The 14,838-nt window shown below is 41.4% G+C and overlaps 2 protein-coding genes across 6 annotated transcripts in view; both read right to left on the bottom strand.

The window, feature by feature from the left end:
- The window catches only part of kiaa0319 (KIAA0319), a gene marked incomplete at its 5' end in the record, with an annotated part of 13,374 nt that extends 5,510 nt beyond the window's left edge, over positions 1-7,864 (bottom strand). Inside the window, 10 exons of the mRNA XM_079503719.1 lie at positions 56-207; positions 326-474; positions 1,996-2,161; positions 2,261-2,481; positions 3,255-3,387; positions 4,003-4,080; positions 4,777-4,875; positions 5,113-5,263; positions 5,996-6,693; positions 7,738-7,864. Coding sequence (XP_079359845.1) covers positions 56-207; positions 326-474; positions 1,996-2,161; positions 2,261-2,481; positions 3,255-3,387; positions 4,003-4,080; positions 4,777-4,875; positions 5,113-5,263; positions 5,996-6,693; positions 7,738-7,864 — 1,974 coding nt within the window. The remainder of the gene's footprint in view (positions 1-55; positions 208-325; positions 475-1,995; positions 2,162-2,260; positions 2,482-3,254; positions 3,388-4,002; positions 4,081-4,776; positions 4,876-5,112; positions 5,264-5,995; positions 6,694-7,737) is intronic.
- Positions 7,865-10,421: 2,557 nt separating this feature from the next.
- dennd4b (DENN/MADD domain containing 4B) overlaps positions 10,422-14,838 on the bottom strand; it is a 48,844-nt gene continuing 44,427 nt past the window's right edge. For 3 of the 5 annotated variants that reach the window (XM_079503479.1, XM_079503482.1, XM_079503481.1), the window contains one exon: positions 10,422-14,508. In XM_079503479.1, coding sequence (XP_079359605.1) covers positions 14,363-14,508 — 146 coding nt within the window. In that variant the 3' untranslated portion in view covers positions 10,422-14,362. The remainder of the gene's footprint in view (positions 14,509-14,838) is intronic. The other 2 variants (XR_013790214.1, XM_079503480.1) reach the window with 2 other exon arrangements.

Raw genomic sequence — 14,838 nt, 5'->3', positions numbered from 1 at the left:
GATCTAATTGAACTCACTATTTGCGTCTAAAATGAACCTCCGGGGCTAGACTCACCCCAGCGGCCGGGCTCTGGTTGTCCCTGACCCAGAGATATTGGACCTCGGTCTGGTCTCCATCTGTCACCGATCCCCTGAGCACCAGAGAGTTGTTGGGCAGGGTGAGGGTATGGCTACCACTAGCATGAGCTACAGGTGGCAGGTTTCTGGCTGGAGAAGAGGAGGAAGCTTGTTGAAGAGGACAGAAGACAGGTAGTTGTGTACTGTACTTTGATAGGTCAGTGGTAGAACAAAAATAATTCTTGTTTGAAATTAAATATTTTTTTACCCTCTTGGACTCTGACAGTCAGTGAAGCGCTGTCTGTTACCCCCTCATGGTCACTGACAGTCAGCCTGAATGTGTAGCGCCCCACCCTCAGGCCCATTACTGTGGCTACTGCTGCATTTCCACCCTCCATCTTTATCCCTGGGGGACCACTGGAAAATCAGAGTGTGTCAACAATCAATTTAATGCAACAGCTACAGTATATAGTCCGGCAGCCGACAGGCTTCTTTTGTTTCAAGTGGGAAATTTGGTATATAGTCTTTTTTATTGGCCTAAAACATTGTCTATATACAGTACATACGTTCATGAATCCACTTGCTGACCGGCTGTTAGTATTGGGCAATTTTGTTTACCATTAACATCCTATGGCAGGCAAAATTGTCAAAAATGTCAAACTTTCCTTATGCTTTAAGTATGTCAAACTAGGGGTTTTTTATGTTGCTGAATCCATTCCAAGCATTCGTTTTGCCCACTCCTTGGGCTAAAAACGGAGGTCATCACAAATGTGATGAGGTCAGCACATTTTGGGCAAGTGGCTCTGGCTGTTTTTAGCCCAAGGAGTGTATTGTGTGCAAAACTAATGCTTGGAATGGATTCAGAATCATGAAAAACCCCTAGTTTGACATGTTACATGCTATTTAAAGAAAAAGGAAAGTTTGACATTTTTGCCTGCCATAGGATGTTAATGGTAGGGCCACAAGAAACCCCTATAAAAAGAATTGCCCAATACCGACAGCCGGTCAGCAAGTGGATTCATGAATATATGTATATAGACAATATTTTAGGCCAATAAAAAAGACTATATACCAAATTTCCCACCTGTCCACCTCGACTGCCGGACTAATAAGACGTTCACACTAAGACGTAAGGCGTTCACACTGGCAGATACAAAGATACAGGCTACCATTTTTTTTCAATGGACGCCAGCGACATGATACATCCAACGTTTGTAGCTGCTACAAAAGCACAGCTATAAAGCTACAAATAAGTTGAGCTGTTTTTTTCAACTTCAGATACAAACCTACAAATATGCTGTGTAGCTTTGTATCTTTTTGCATTGCGATGCGTTGTGAGCTTGTAGATTGATATTGTTGGTAATAAAGTATATAGTGCTTAAGGGGTTACATTTGGAACATTTCTGAATATTCTGAAAAATGTAACACAAATCTTCTCTTAAGGGAGTCTCACAACATCTGCACAACATCTGCACAACATCTTTTCAGATAAAGTAGGGGTGGGCAACTTTGACAATGGAGAGGGCCACTATATTTCCACATTCACTCCAGAGGGCCACGTTGCATATTACTGTCGTAGCAAAAAATTGCCGATCTGCAACCTCAAAACGCGTTGCAGTGCGTCGCTTGTAGATCAGCTATTTTGTTAGATTTGAATTGAAATCCCGAATAATTTGTTGCTATTTTTTAATTGGAATCCTGAAAATTTACATTTTTATTTAATTTCAAATGCATTTAGTTATAGTTATGTTAACTTTATGAACTAAATACAAATACATTGGACATTTTAATACTAGTAATTATCCTGCAGGGCCACATTAAGCGAAGGTGGGGGCCGCATGTGGCCCCTGGGCCGCCAATTGCCCATGCATGAAGTACATCAATCTGGGCCCTGGGGTTCCTTGACATGAAAACGTTTGAGAAGCAGTGTTAGAGTACCTGGTAGTGTCCCAGTGGTAGCTGACAATAGCATGGTCATCAGTGCTGCTGCTTCCATCCAGCTCTACACTGCTCACTGGGAGAATCAGCTTCATGTCAGCACCCACCACAGCCACCGGACCACGGTTTGAACCCTCAAGATCCATTGAGGGGGCAGCTCTGTTTCCTATAGGACGTATAGGAAAAGAGAGAGGAGAGCAGATATGAGCCTATATGTACATTGTACTGTATATAAGTATATGAATGTATTTACTTGTACATTTACCTGAGTCTCCAGTGTTAGTAGCTGTGGCAGAGGGGGAGACTGGGGCTGAGGGCGTTGTTGTAAGTTCACCTTGTCTGACAGGAGAGGTGACAGCAGGGGTTGTGGTCCTGGATAAGGCGGAGCCTTGGGGTTCAATATGGACGTCACTGGCCTTTGGTGGTATGACTCTGAGTGTTGCTGTGGTGAAATCTGATAACCCGGTGGCATCAGTCACTGTAAACCTGGAAGGTACAACATGGGAGAGACGAGACGAGACGAGACGAGACGAGACGAGACGAGACGAGGAGAGGAGAGGAGAGGAGAGGAGAGGAGAGGAGAGAAGAGAAGAGAAGAGAAGAGAAGAGAAGAGAAGAGAAGAGAAGAGAAGAGAAGAGAAGAGAAGAGAAGAGAAGAGAAGAGAAGAGAAGAGAAGAGAAGAGAAGAGAAGAGAAGAGAAGAGAAGAGAAGAGAAGAGAAGAGTTACTCTGCAGACTATCTAAAGACACAGCATAACACAGCATAATTTCAAAAAGAAAACCAAACCAGTGGTTTCTGGTTAGAATGTTGCTGATTAATAGGAAACAGTGATTTAATTACACTGTAACTAAGAGACTGTCCTGAAATGACCCTGTTGGACAAGCAAGTATTTTTAATATTAAATGATGGTACCCAATGTCTGACTCATAAACCTACAGTACATGGAAGGTCAATCATTACAATGAACATAACTGTCCCTTTATGACACACCAGTGTTTCCATGCAAGTTGTTGTTATCCCGCCACTAATATATGGCACTACAATGAAAGTGAATTTCAGCGAGAGACAACATAACATCTCTTCATGGAAGGATTTGCATTTTGTCTATTTTGTAAATGGTCAATAATGAATGTCAAAGAACCCCTTTCACTAAAATACCCAACATGGCATTTTGCAATTGAATCCTTCAGCTTGTAAGAATGCTACATAAGCCATTGTTCTAGAGGTGATGAGGTGTTATGAAACAAATTAAAGGTACCTGAATGTGTAGTTTCCAATGTCCAGGTTGGAGAGGTTAAGAATCCATTTATTTGAGGACTCTCCTAGATCTATTGGTGGCCCACTCATCTGGTCCCAGTAACAGCTGACTGTCACCTCACCAGCCTTACTTTCTGTATGTGACAGATATAAAAAACACTCACAATTTAGACTTCCAGCCATTGCTCTTAAACGCTAACCTCGCAAATGGCACAATTTGAGTAAGCTTAAGTTCCTATAGAGCCTGACCAGATTTTTGCATAATAACAACCAGCCAGACATTGGTATATGTGGATCAACACCAGAGACAATAGTAAATATTCAATATCCTCAATGAAGGCATGAATGCTTCATTTATGTGCTCACTGTGACTATTCTATTGTAAATAAACAGTCTAAACAGATACGTACGACTGGCATTTATGACGGCTTCAGTGAACGGGAGAGACAGGACCTGGGTTAGAGGGAAAACCACAGCCTTGGGTGGGTTGCTCAATTTCAATGCTACTGTAGAATAGAGAAGGATGGACGAAAAGAGAAGAAAATAGAGGAGAAGAAAGGTCTTTCTCTTTAGTTATTTCCTCTAGTGTGTTATTTATCAGCATCAACACAAGGAGAGGAAGAGAGATTAAATGAATAGGTCATACTGTAGGTCAAACATATTTTAACATGATTGAAGGCTGATAGTTTGTACATGAATTAGTTACTTCTAGCTTGGTATAAGCTTCTAGCCGATTGCATTCCCAATACCTTCATTCACTGTGATGTTGACTGAGCCTTCTCCATATGCACCATGTCCAGACACAGCCACCGTCAACAGGTATTGACCTGCAGACAGCTGGAAACAAACGGCACGGAAGGATATAAATATTGTGACTGGATAAAGAAGTCCAATAAAATTGTATACCTGTAAAACACGTCTACGGTCATGTTCATACCTGGTGTAGAATATACAGATTAATCCTAACTTTGTGGCTACATGCTTTATTTGTGTTCTTTTAATCAAAAAAAAAAAAAATAGACCTTAATTTTCTAGATTATGAAGTCTCTAATTTCCCCTTTACAATTCCCCCCACTTCATTCTCTGTAGAGACTTGATATGTGATATCATATCATTATAGTTTTAGAAAGTTATACACATACATTGTTTCACACCATAGATTGTAGACTCAGGTCAGTGAAGTGCAAGGACACAGGGAGACTCACTCTGTTAAGTCGGATTGATTTGTTATGCTCGCCCTCTATTGCCTCCCTGTGGCCATCAATAGAATACACCAAATGCCATTCATAGCTGTATGTTGATTCTGGGAACATTAAGGTGAATTACAATTTAGTTATATTTAATTGTATAAACATATGGATTATTGTGGTTTGTTTAAGCTAGTCAGAGTATATGATGGGTGGGGTCAACAACTCATTAACACAATTCATTTAGATAATTCATGCTATGCCCATTCAGCACTCCAAGTAAATACAAATATCTCCTAAGAATTAATTTTAAAAGGGCACTGTTATACACTGTACCTGTCTGGGGATCTGGGTGGATTGAGGCTTCTATTTTGACCGTATCCATAGGTAAAGTCAGCTCTATAGGGTCCCCAAGGGACACCATCAGGGGCTGAGCTAAAAGTGGACAAGGAATAAGAAACGAAAAGCAACTTAGGTGAACTGCTAGACATTAAAACGTGCCTGTATACAACTGTGAACTTGACTGTAGCAGAATTTCTTAAAAACATTTAATGCAAAATGCTTTCCCATTTTTGATGATGATGTGGTCCCTGTCTGAGAGGCACAGGCACTGCTCCTTAAAGTGAGTTTTAGCACATAAACACTCTCAATTCACCATTATAGAATGCTTACCTGGTTCTGTAGGCATGGCTGTGTTGTTAGACAGATGAGGAGTGGCATCAGTAGGACGTTTCTGGGAGGTCATGGGAGCATGTTCTTCTACTGGGGATATGACTGATGTGGAATCAGAGATGGAGAGGGACACACTCTGGATGTTGCTTTCCTGTGAAAATAAAAGCACTTACAAGGTGAAATCTTTAGCCCTTTTATCATTCCCCTAGCTCTGATCAAGAATGAAGCTGGGGTCAAGACAGAGTTGCATTGATTCCGTTAGAATCTAATGCAATCACTGTCCTGCTCTGAAGGGCAGGCCTGTTTGTTAGATTGTGTGTATGTACAGTGTCTATGTATATGCTGAATGTGGGGAGAGAGAGAGAAAGACAGGATTGCATCACAAAGAAAGGGAATTGTCCCGTCAGGCGTCAGCAAGTTGGCATGCACACACAAGCTCATACTGGGCATTGTTAATCATATCTTGCCATTAAAATCTGGAACTGTGGTGGTAGTAGATAACTAGTTAAATGTGGCCACTCATAACGTCCCAGGATCTCTCTGCCCTTCGTTGAATGTCTCTCTACTATATCATCTAAATAAAGCTATGCCTAAACCAATTCTATTTGATGTTATCCTCAGATGCTTGGCAGATGGGTCTATTGCTAAATTACTGATCCCATGCAGAATATGTGAAATGCAATTCTGATACTTGACTTTCTAAGTAATAAGGTCAAAGTATATACTGTATATATGCTTTATCATTGTTATAAAACAAATACATAGTTATGAGTTTATACAGATTATGAAGCATTATATGTTTATAATGTTGTATAGACAAGATCTATATCTCTTCCCTCTTAACCACTCTGCTAATTAATTCTGAAACCCTCCAGACACTTACAGTTTTCTCTGTAGGAGTAGGGCCTGAAGTAGGTTCTGTGTCGCTGTGCTGGGATGCCAGGCTGATATTCGCCCCAGAGGAGGCACTATTCTGGGCAACACTCATCTCTGTTGGTTCCCCCTCTGGAGCATCCTCACTTTCTGATTGGTTGAACCCCATCTCTCTTTCCAAGTCTGGCCAGTCAGGAAACAGCTCCGTTTCTGCACCACCTGTGCCACCCCCGAGCTTCTCCTCCAGACCTCCCTCTGGATACTCCAGATCCATCATGCCAGGGTCAGCGAAGTCCTGCCGAGCCGCATCAAACAGGGCGAGGTCCTTCAGGTCCTTCAGGGCCTCCAGGTCCCCTGGGGCCTCAGAAGACTGGGTCTGGGACCTCCATCGGCCAGCATAGGGTTCCCCTCGGACCAGTGACTGCAGCACAAGGGTCTGAGGAGGGCCACGTCGCAGGAAGGCCAGGTAGGAATCTGCTCCAGGTCTCTCTCTGGGCCGGCAGTTCTCCCTCTGCTGGCAGCGGAGAATATAGCAGCGGTGCTCAAACAGCCAGGCTAGGTCGCAGCCTGGCAGATCACAGCAGGCTGCCACACACTGCGGCAGGGACGACACGTTGGGCACCCGTAAGATGCTGCTGCTCCTCACAGCTGGGGAGACCACTGTCTCAGGGTAGGTTGCCCCTTGCCAGCACTGAGATGCCTTTGCAGCTGTGGCCCAGAGAAGAGACAATGAATAATGAACAAACAATCAATGTGAATTTAACAATGAATGTGCAATCAGTGTTTTGATGCTGAAAGAATAGAAAGTGATATTTGCGACCAATATGTTCCCAGATTCATAGCTCACAATAATATTGTGAGCTTGTAGATCGTCTATTGTTGGCAGAGATTTGGTGAGGACTCCAGTCAACTAATTAGTGTTTAGGTAGTTAAAATGTAATGGTCTTTTGTAATTACTGGGAATAGAATATGATCTCACCTCCCAGATTGCTGAGGACCAAACAGAAGAGAAGAGGCACTTTCTCCCACATTATGCCTGTCAAAATGGCCACTCTTTACCCTGAAATACAGAATATGATATATGAACATAAGAGTATTATTATGATCCACTCTGTAATGAAGAAGGATATGAATGTCATAAATGGTGAAGTGTAACATAGTTTAATGTAATGCCGGCATTCAGCCACCACGTCTGTAATATTTTATGTGACATGGATTGTCATGCAACCATTTGGCCTGCTGTGCCACCAATTCATTGGGAAAAAAACAAGTGAAGCATGTTGTTGTTATTTTACTAAATACTATTTATTTTACTTCAAACATCAATTGCATCAATCATGAATCAATCCAATTCTTCCAAATTAATATCAATCTCCAATGCTTTATGCATATAATGTACTGTAAGTTCTGTTAATTTGCTAAAAAAAATACCACTTCACTTCACTTCGCAGCATTTACATCCCAACGTCTTGACAGTGATGATGTAAAATATTTTATTACCAAGATACATAGGCTGTAGCCACCAATATGAGGCTATAGACTAGTTAATAGAGTAATACTAGAAGCAGTAGGCTAGATAAGAAAGCCAAGGTAGTACTATGACAACATTAAACAGACAAAAAAATGCATATAATATTTCACAGAAGTCACAATGTCGTACTGGATACACAAAGATAATTTCAAATCGATTTAGATGGTGTGCATTATTTGAGACGTGGCAACAGTGGACACTAAAGTCATAACAATGAGTACATGTGTTCGCACTCGCAGTTTTGCTCACTGTAACACTACTGCGTTTCAGCACCACATTGGTGGACAGCACCCGCCCAAAGGCCAACACAACACAGTTCAGCATCAGCAAGGACACAAACAGCAGCATAACGGGAGAGTAAACAGGCCAACGTCAAAACCCAGTGATATATCATGTAGCACTAGCAACATTAACAACAGTTTGTTAGGAATAATAAACTTGCCCAAAGCCCCCGTTGTATCGGTAGACGCAAGACATATGCCACCATCCAATAGCATACCCAAGAAAGAAACCTGTGTGCAACATTATGCGTCCAAGTCGTTCCTATTCTCGGTATAGTTGGTGCTAGATATTCAATTGTTAAGAATTGACGTCACATTAACGTGAACACACACACACACACACACACACACACACACACACACACACACACACACACACACGCACACACACCTTGGCACCTTGTAATGCTCGAGTCCGTCCGTGCATCTGTCACGTCAGCGCTTGCAGCATCCTCCTCTTCAATCAGGCACCAATTCTAGAGGATAAACAAACTAAACTAGGACATGGAAACATGGGCGGAAGGTCTTCAGTGTTTCGCTATGGGGTTGAACATCAATGAGGCCGCTACACATATACTTGTAGGCTACTGTACTGTATTGTATGTGCAGATGAAAATAGTTGCAGTGTCACTGACGGAGCGGAGTGGCGCGCAGGCGCAGAGCCACCATACATTGGATGCTCCTTAGGTATGATGTGGGGGGCGTTTCTTTCTTGATTTTAGAAAGATTTGTATTGATTTTTATTTAACCAGTAAAAACACATTAAGACTGCATCTCTTTTACAAGTGGGAACTGGCCAAGAGGCAGAAATAAAACTAGAAAAAGTGCTCTTCTGGGCACAGGTCTCCACCAGGAGGATAGGACTGTGTGTGATGTTTGGCAAAATGTTTAGGAGTAATATAAACATGTTTTTTTGTTTGTTTGTTTTTTGCAACAATTTTCTTCATTTTGTTGAAGAAATGCAGAGCCAGATCACTCATAGCATCTCTGAGGATAGAATTCTGGATGAGCAGGACATGTGCAGCATTTTGAACGAAACAGGCCACTCCTGAAAACTTTGGAAGGCAATGTTAGCCAATCATGACTACAGAGATCGTGTGTACCGATTTGCGTGAGATTTGGATGAAATCTGTGCGACTAACATAAGCAATGTGTTTAGCAGAAATCGGCCTCATGGTGGCGCTATAACCGGCAGATGTGGAGGGATGCAGGGAAAATGTTTTTCCATGGCCTCTAGGGAGTGCGCATACATAAATTGTATACAGATTGATGCAGTTATAGCTAAAAACAGGAATTGGCCTGTTATAGCGCCACCATGAGGCTGATTTGGAAAATAATGAGTGGCATGTCGTCCTCGGCCTAGTGGAAATGTGCGTGTATAATTTCACGGAAATTGCACACTGTTTTTGTGATTTGTGGCATTTTGTTCGAAATGGACCATTCATGTGAGCTTTGGAAGGCAATATTAGCCAATCAGGATGGAAGATGGGAAATGGTGCAAATCCGTGTTGATCACATGACTATGTAGATAGTGTATACCGAATTGTGTGATGTATGGATAAAATATGTACTACAGAAATGTGTTTTGCCTAAATCGGCCTCATGGTGGTGCTATAACAGGCCGTTGAGGAATATTTGGGGCAGAGGTTCATCGTTGGCATCCATGGAGTGTGTGTGCACAGTTTGGCATGGATCGGGCCAACGGTACCGGAGATTAGCTGATAACGGACGGACGGAAGGAAGGACACACACACACACACGGACGGATTGCAAAACATACTCTCTCCCCATGCCCCCATGCCTTCGGCCTGGTGGAGACAATTACACTTCCCGGACCCTACTATTTTAGATTTGATCTATTGAGCAGGGACAATGGACTGCAGTCCGTTAACTGTAGGCCTACAATAATTAGCTAGAATAGTCTGTAGTCCATAATATTCCAATCCTGGCAATAGGCTATTTCATGTCCGTCTTAACTCTTAAAGTGTTGTGTCACTAGTGTTTGCACCATTACTCAAAACGTAATGTAGCCTATTGCACATTCATCATGTTGTGCAGTCATGATGTATTGAACAGTAGCCTAACTGTTATGAGACAAATGTAATGATTAGTATAGTAATACAGTATAGCCTAATATCTATCCATATAGTATCCACCCTTCTTCAACCGCTTATCCGGGGTCGGGTCACAGGGGCAACAGTTTCAGCAGAGAGCTCCAGACCTCCCTTTCCTGAGCAACATTAGCCAGTTTCTCCTGGAGTTGTTCCCATACCAGAGTGGAGATATAATCCCCCACCTGGTCTTTGGCCTGCCAGGGTTGTCTCCTCTCATGTGGGACGTGCACCAAGCAGTCCTTAGGGAGCCGTTCAGGAGGCATCCGTACTAGATGGCCGAACCATCTTAGCTGGCTATTTTGTATAATGTGCTACACCCGTGTCTTAAGTTAACACTATGGACATTTAGGAGAATGGGGTAAAGTTGGATTGCAAGAACACAGGCTACAAGCCATTACTATACAAGATATTGTGGGACATTTGCTTCTTACATATCCAATACATTGCCATCCGTTTTTTTAAGTACAACTTCTATCTACCAAAAAAGCACACACAAAGGTAATATCTGCATTTTTTATTTCTTTTACATTTTTTTATAAAACAACATTTACAACAGAAATCACAGCCATATAAATTACAACAGCAAACACAATAATATCTTAAATACACATCTCTGTTCAGCTCTTTAATCATTCAACCAATATAAGAAACTATGAGAGATAGTGGAATTCCCTTATCTTCGCTCACTCAGTCCGGTGCATTTCTATATATACAGTGTTGGTTGGGTAAACAGAACCCTATTAGTTTATCTGTAAAACTGGAACCAGTGGTTAATTCAGCCTACTGTATCTTCTTCACAGTACTGCTTATGAGCACCCAAAAATAAAATTCACCAATCACCATTAGCCTGGTGGTTAATTCCCAAACTTGTATGCAATGCCATGAAGAATGACCTCATGCTCAGCTGAAGACCTCAACTAGGGGTGTGGGCATTACTCTCTCATTGAATCCCCAGCTACTTTACAGAATGCTGCAGACATCTAGAAAAATCCCTAACATCTCCACGTCTCCGCAGTGAAACCAGTTCAGTCGTGATCATAGCTTCACTTGATCAGGTCAGACAAGCTCTTCCTTTTCATTTTCCCATTTTTTTCTCACTCACAAAAGCAACCCCCCAAAAACAAAACCTAGGAGTTGAACCTTCTCTCTGCTACACAAAAACAATGACTGCTGAACAGAACAGTTGCTGATAGAAATGAGTAAAGCTGGAGGCTCTGTCTTCACTGGAGCTGAGACAATATTTTAAGTGATTTCTCGTTTACTGGATCAGTAATTTGTGCAGTCATTTGAATCCTATATTTTTTTCTTGTTTCTTGTTCTTATTATTAATACCTTTTAAGAAAGGAAAATTGCAAAAAAAAATAAAAATAATAATAATTGAGTAAAGCTATGTAATTAGATAAAGGGGTACTTGAGTATGAACACAATTTCCATGAAAACTAAACAAAAAAAAACTCTTTATGGTGTTGCTGTAATATCTACTGTATATATTTTAACATCTGCTTTGAAAACATTGTTGGAAATTGAACATTACTTCATAAAGATTATATTTGTGTTACTTGCAGCACCCTTCTAATGTGATTGTTACTGTTCATCTGGGCTTCACTGCCAGCAATGTAAATAATCAGTTACTCAAAATCCCTTCACTTTCACTACATTCAGAGAGCAGAGAAGTTGCTCATTTTGACTATGCTGAAAGTATATGGTCGCTGACGGGGGAGAAACCTTGTATCTGCATTTCAAATGTTACATATTTTGTAATAGAATGCCCTACTTTGTGTCACACAAAAGCAGCGAAAATAGCCGATCTACAAGCTCGCACACGTTGCTTGTAGATATGCAGAAATCTGCTATTTTAACATTTTCAACTGAAAATAGTTCAGTTTGTCTATGGGTCTCATATATATTTAACCCATGAAAAGTATTAACAAGACCTTATCACTAAATAATACATTTGATCTATTTCCTGAAAAATAACATTTTTGGACACAAGGTTTCCGCACGACAGAAACAATATGCTTTTAAATGACCTTGAACCGTTCATTAGCATCGCTACATGTGGTAATTGAAAGCAGCTTGAATTCAGAGTAATTCTACCAGAACACAGTCTTCATAAATTACCACACATACATGCTTGGGCAGGCAGTCATTATTTATACTAAATGGACAGGACAAATAGATCCAAATTTAAATTAAACCGGGAATAAAGAATCCAGTTTGAAAACAGTACAGTACATTTCCACAGATGTAGAACTGACGTTATCTTTTTTTGCTTCCCTTTCAGACTTCTGGTATAGAATACTGGTCATTCTACTGGCCTAATAAATTTGACATGATACAGATACACTGTCCATGATGTCCATGCTGTTATAGGTTGTCAGTAAGTTAATTGAAGGGAGGAGAAAGCTAATTAGATTAATAGGGGCGATGACCTACAGACGATAGAAGTGCCAGTGGTCTAGTGACCGGAAGGTTGCTGGTTTGTAAACTTTGTCTGGCTGGAAGAATCACCCTGTAGGTGCCTTTGATCAAGGCACATAAACCCAAACTGCTCCGTTGTTCAGTGGCCAATAGTAAAACACTGTGGTTGTACCTGAATGTGTACTGTACCGTATTGCTGTGCATGCATTCTGAGTAAGCCTTTCCTGGATGAATAAAGGTTATTAAAACCAAGTCTTTCACACACATGGGTTACATAAAGCATGCCTGGCATCCCCCAATGGACAAGCCATCTACAGAAACACAGACAACAGCGATGACCGAGACTGTGTCTAACAGAAGGGTGATATGAGGTACACATCAATGAAATAAGGTAGGGAGGAATACACAAGACATCACGCAGACGTAAAAAAGGATGTGTAATCTTCAAGACAACTGGGTGCCTAGTTTAGGGCAAAACTCAGTCATTTCAGTGTTCACACACACCCACATACATGCACGTGTATACAATATGTAACTGGTGAAAGATAAATCCAATCCTTTCAAGAGTGAGTGTGCGCGCACATCCTTTCAAGAGCGAGCGAGCACACACACACACACACACACACACACACACACACACACACACACACGCTTTTTGCCAGTAATAGTTTCTTCCTGGAGTTGAGATCGTTCACTGTCAGACTGGCCCCCTTGACAGAGGTACAGAATCATCAATCCCAAATGAGACAAAAACAAGACATTTAGAAAAAATAAAAGACATAACTGCTGTAGCCTAATGTGTGGCATTCCACAGGCCATCTCCACAATGTTGTCAATCCGACTCTATACTCATCCTTGAAAAACAGTGCAGCAAACTAGGTTCCCTTCTGTCAGTATGGATGTAATTTCCAATTGTTCTCAAATCCTCTACTCTTTCCCAGTGAGAATCAGCAGCCTCTTCTAAAAATAATCTCCATGTCAATGTTTTTTTAAACAACAATATTCTCTCAAAGCGGATCTCAAAACGTTCCACTTGACGGAGGACGGTTACTTTTAAGCCCGATTTATATGCTAAAGATAGCTGATCTACAAGCCATGTTGTGTAACTTGTAGATCAGCAACGAAGTATAATTCAAGCCTTGTCCATCTCCCAAATGGCTCCCATGTTCACAGTAGCTTCATATTGCTGTAGCTAGCCCCAAGTGAATCCTTTCCCAGAGTCAGTCTATGAGATGATTCCTTATGAGCAGAAAGGAAAGAAACATAAGCAGTTGAAGGTTCAACTTCTTGTTTGGTTGAGTGGTTTGTGTTTTTGAAGTCTGGAAAACACTAAGCAAACTTTCTGGCCAAATTCAAGAAGCAGGACTTTCTCTGCAGGTTCCATTACTTCAAAATCCAGAAATCTTGTCACATCTAAACTAACCGCTTCCAGTTTTGTTATTTATTCATTTATTTTTTGCTTTGAGGCAATGCAAGGATGCAGATTAGGTCACGCCATATGCATAGATTACCATGTTGTATATTACACCCTTATTGTGTGTTTTATTCCACTCATAAAAATAGATAGTTTGAGGCAGGGGGGCAAGAACGAGCACGTCAGCAATGAGAATAGTAAAATTTGGCTGGTATATCAGCTTCCACTGCTCAACATTTTAAATATGCTTATAGCAACATCCTCAAAATGGAAAATAAATGGAGCACACCGGTTGCTGCTGTGGTTACTGTTGGTGCTGGGTTCAAACAAACAAGGCCTAGAGAGGTGCAGAGGAAAGGAGGGGGTGTAATGTCCACAACATCCACTAGGGAGCAGCACAGAGGCCAAGAGCATCAGCAAAGGCAACAGAGATTCAGGTACTGATGTTTTTCTCCTTCTTGGGACAGGTGTCAATGACATCACAGGGGGTGGTGTCAACAGCAAAGTGGGAGCATTGTTGTACCTGTTCCAGGGGGTGAGGGTTTGTAAGGACCTGTTCCTGGGCGTGGGGGTTTGTAAGGACATGTTCCTGGGCGTGGGGGTTTGTAAGGGCCAATCAGCACTCGAGGGGCGGGTGAAAGCTGCGTCGGCAGTCCACAGCCTTGGAACTGGGAGGCTGGGCTCGGTTCCTGCGGAGTTCGTCACGAGTCAGAGTGCTGCTGAGCCGGGAGTAGGCCGTCTTGTACTTCTTATCAAAGGCAGCTGTGAAATGAAGACATGGGGAGCAGAACAATATAAGACAGATTAAGAACATTATCTGTGTACAAAGATCTGTGTATAAAAATCTAATGTAGGCTAATCTAATGCAATTGCATTAGATTAGCCTACATTAGATTTTTATTACATTTTATTTTTTAAACTTTGTATGTTTACCATGAATCTCAGTATGTGCTGTAAAAGTCTAATTTGTCAATACATCTCACTGTGACAATCCATTTACTACACTAATTGTACATTTGTGAATAAATGATTGTGAGTGTCATTTATTTGTCGGTATTAGTATTATGCATAGCATTATACATAGTTCAGTCT

Source organism: Electrona antarctica, assembly GCF_951216825.1.
Source record: "Electrona antarctica genome assembly, chromosome: 6".
Taxonomy (NCBI): Eukaryota; Metazoa; Chordata; class Actinopteri; order Myctophiformes; family Myctophidae; genus Electrona; species Electrona antarctica.
Note: the sequence above shows the minus strand (reverse complement) of the source record. Positions and strands in the feature narration are given on the sequence as shown.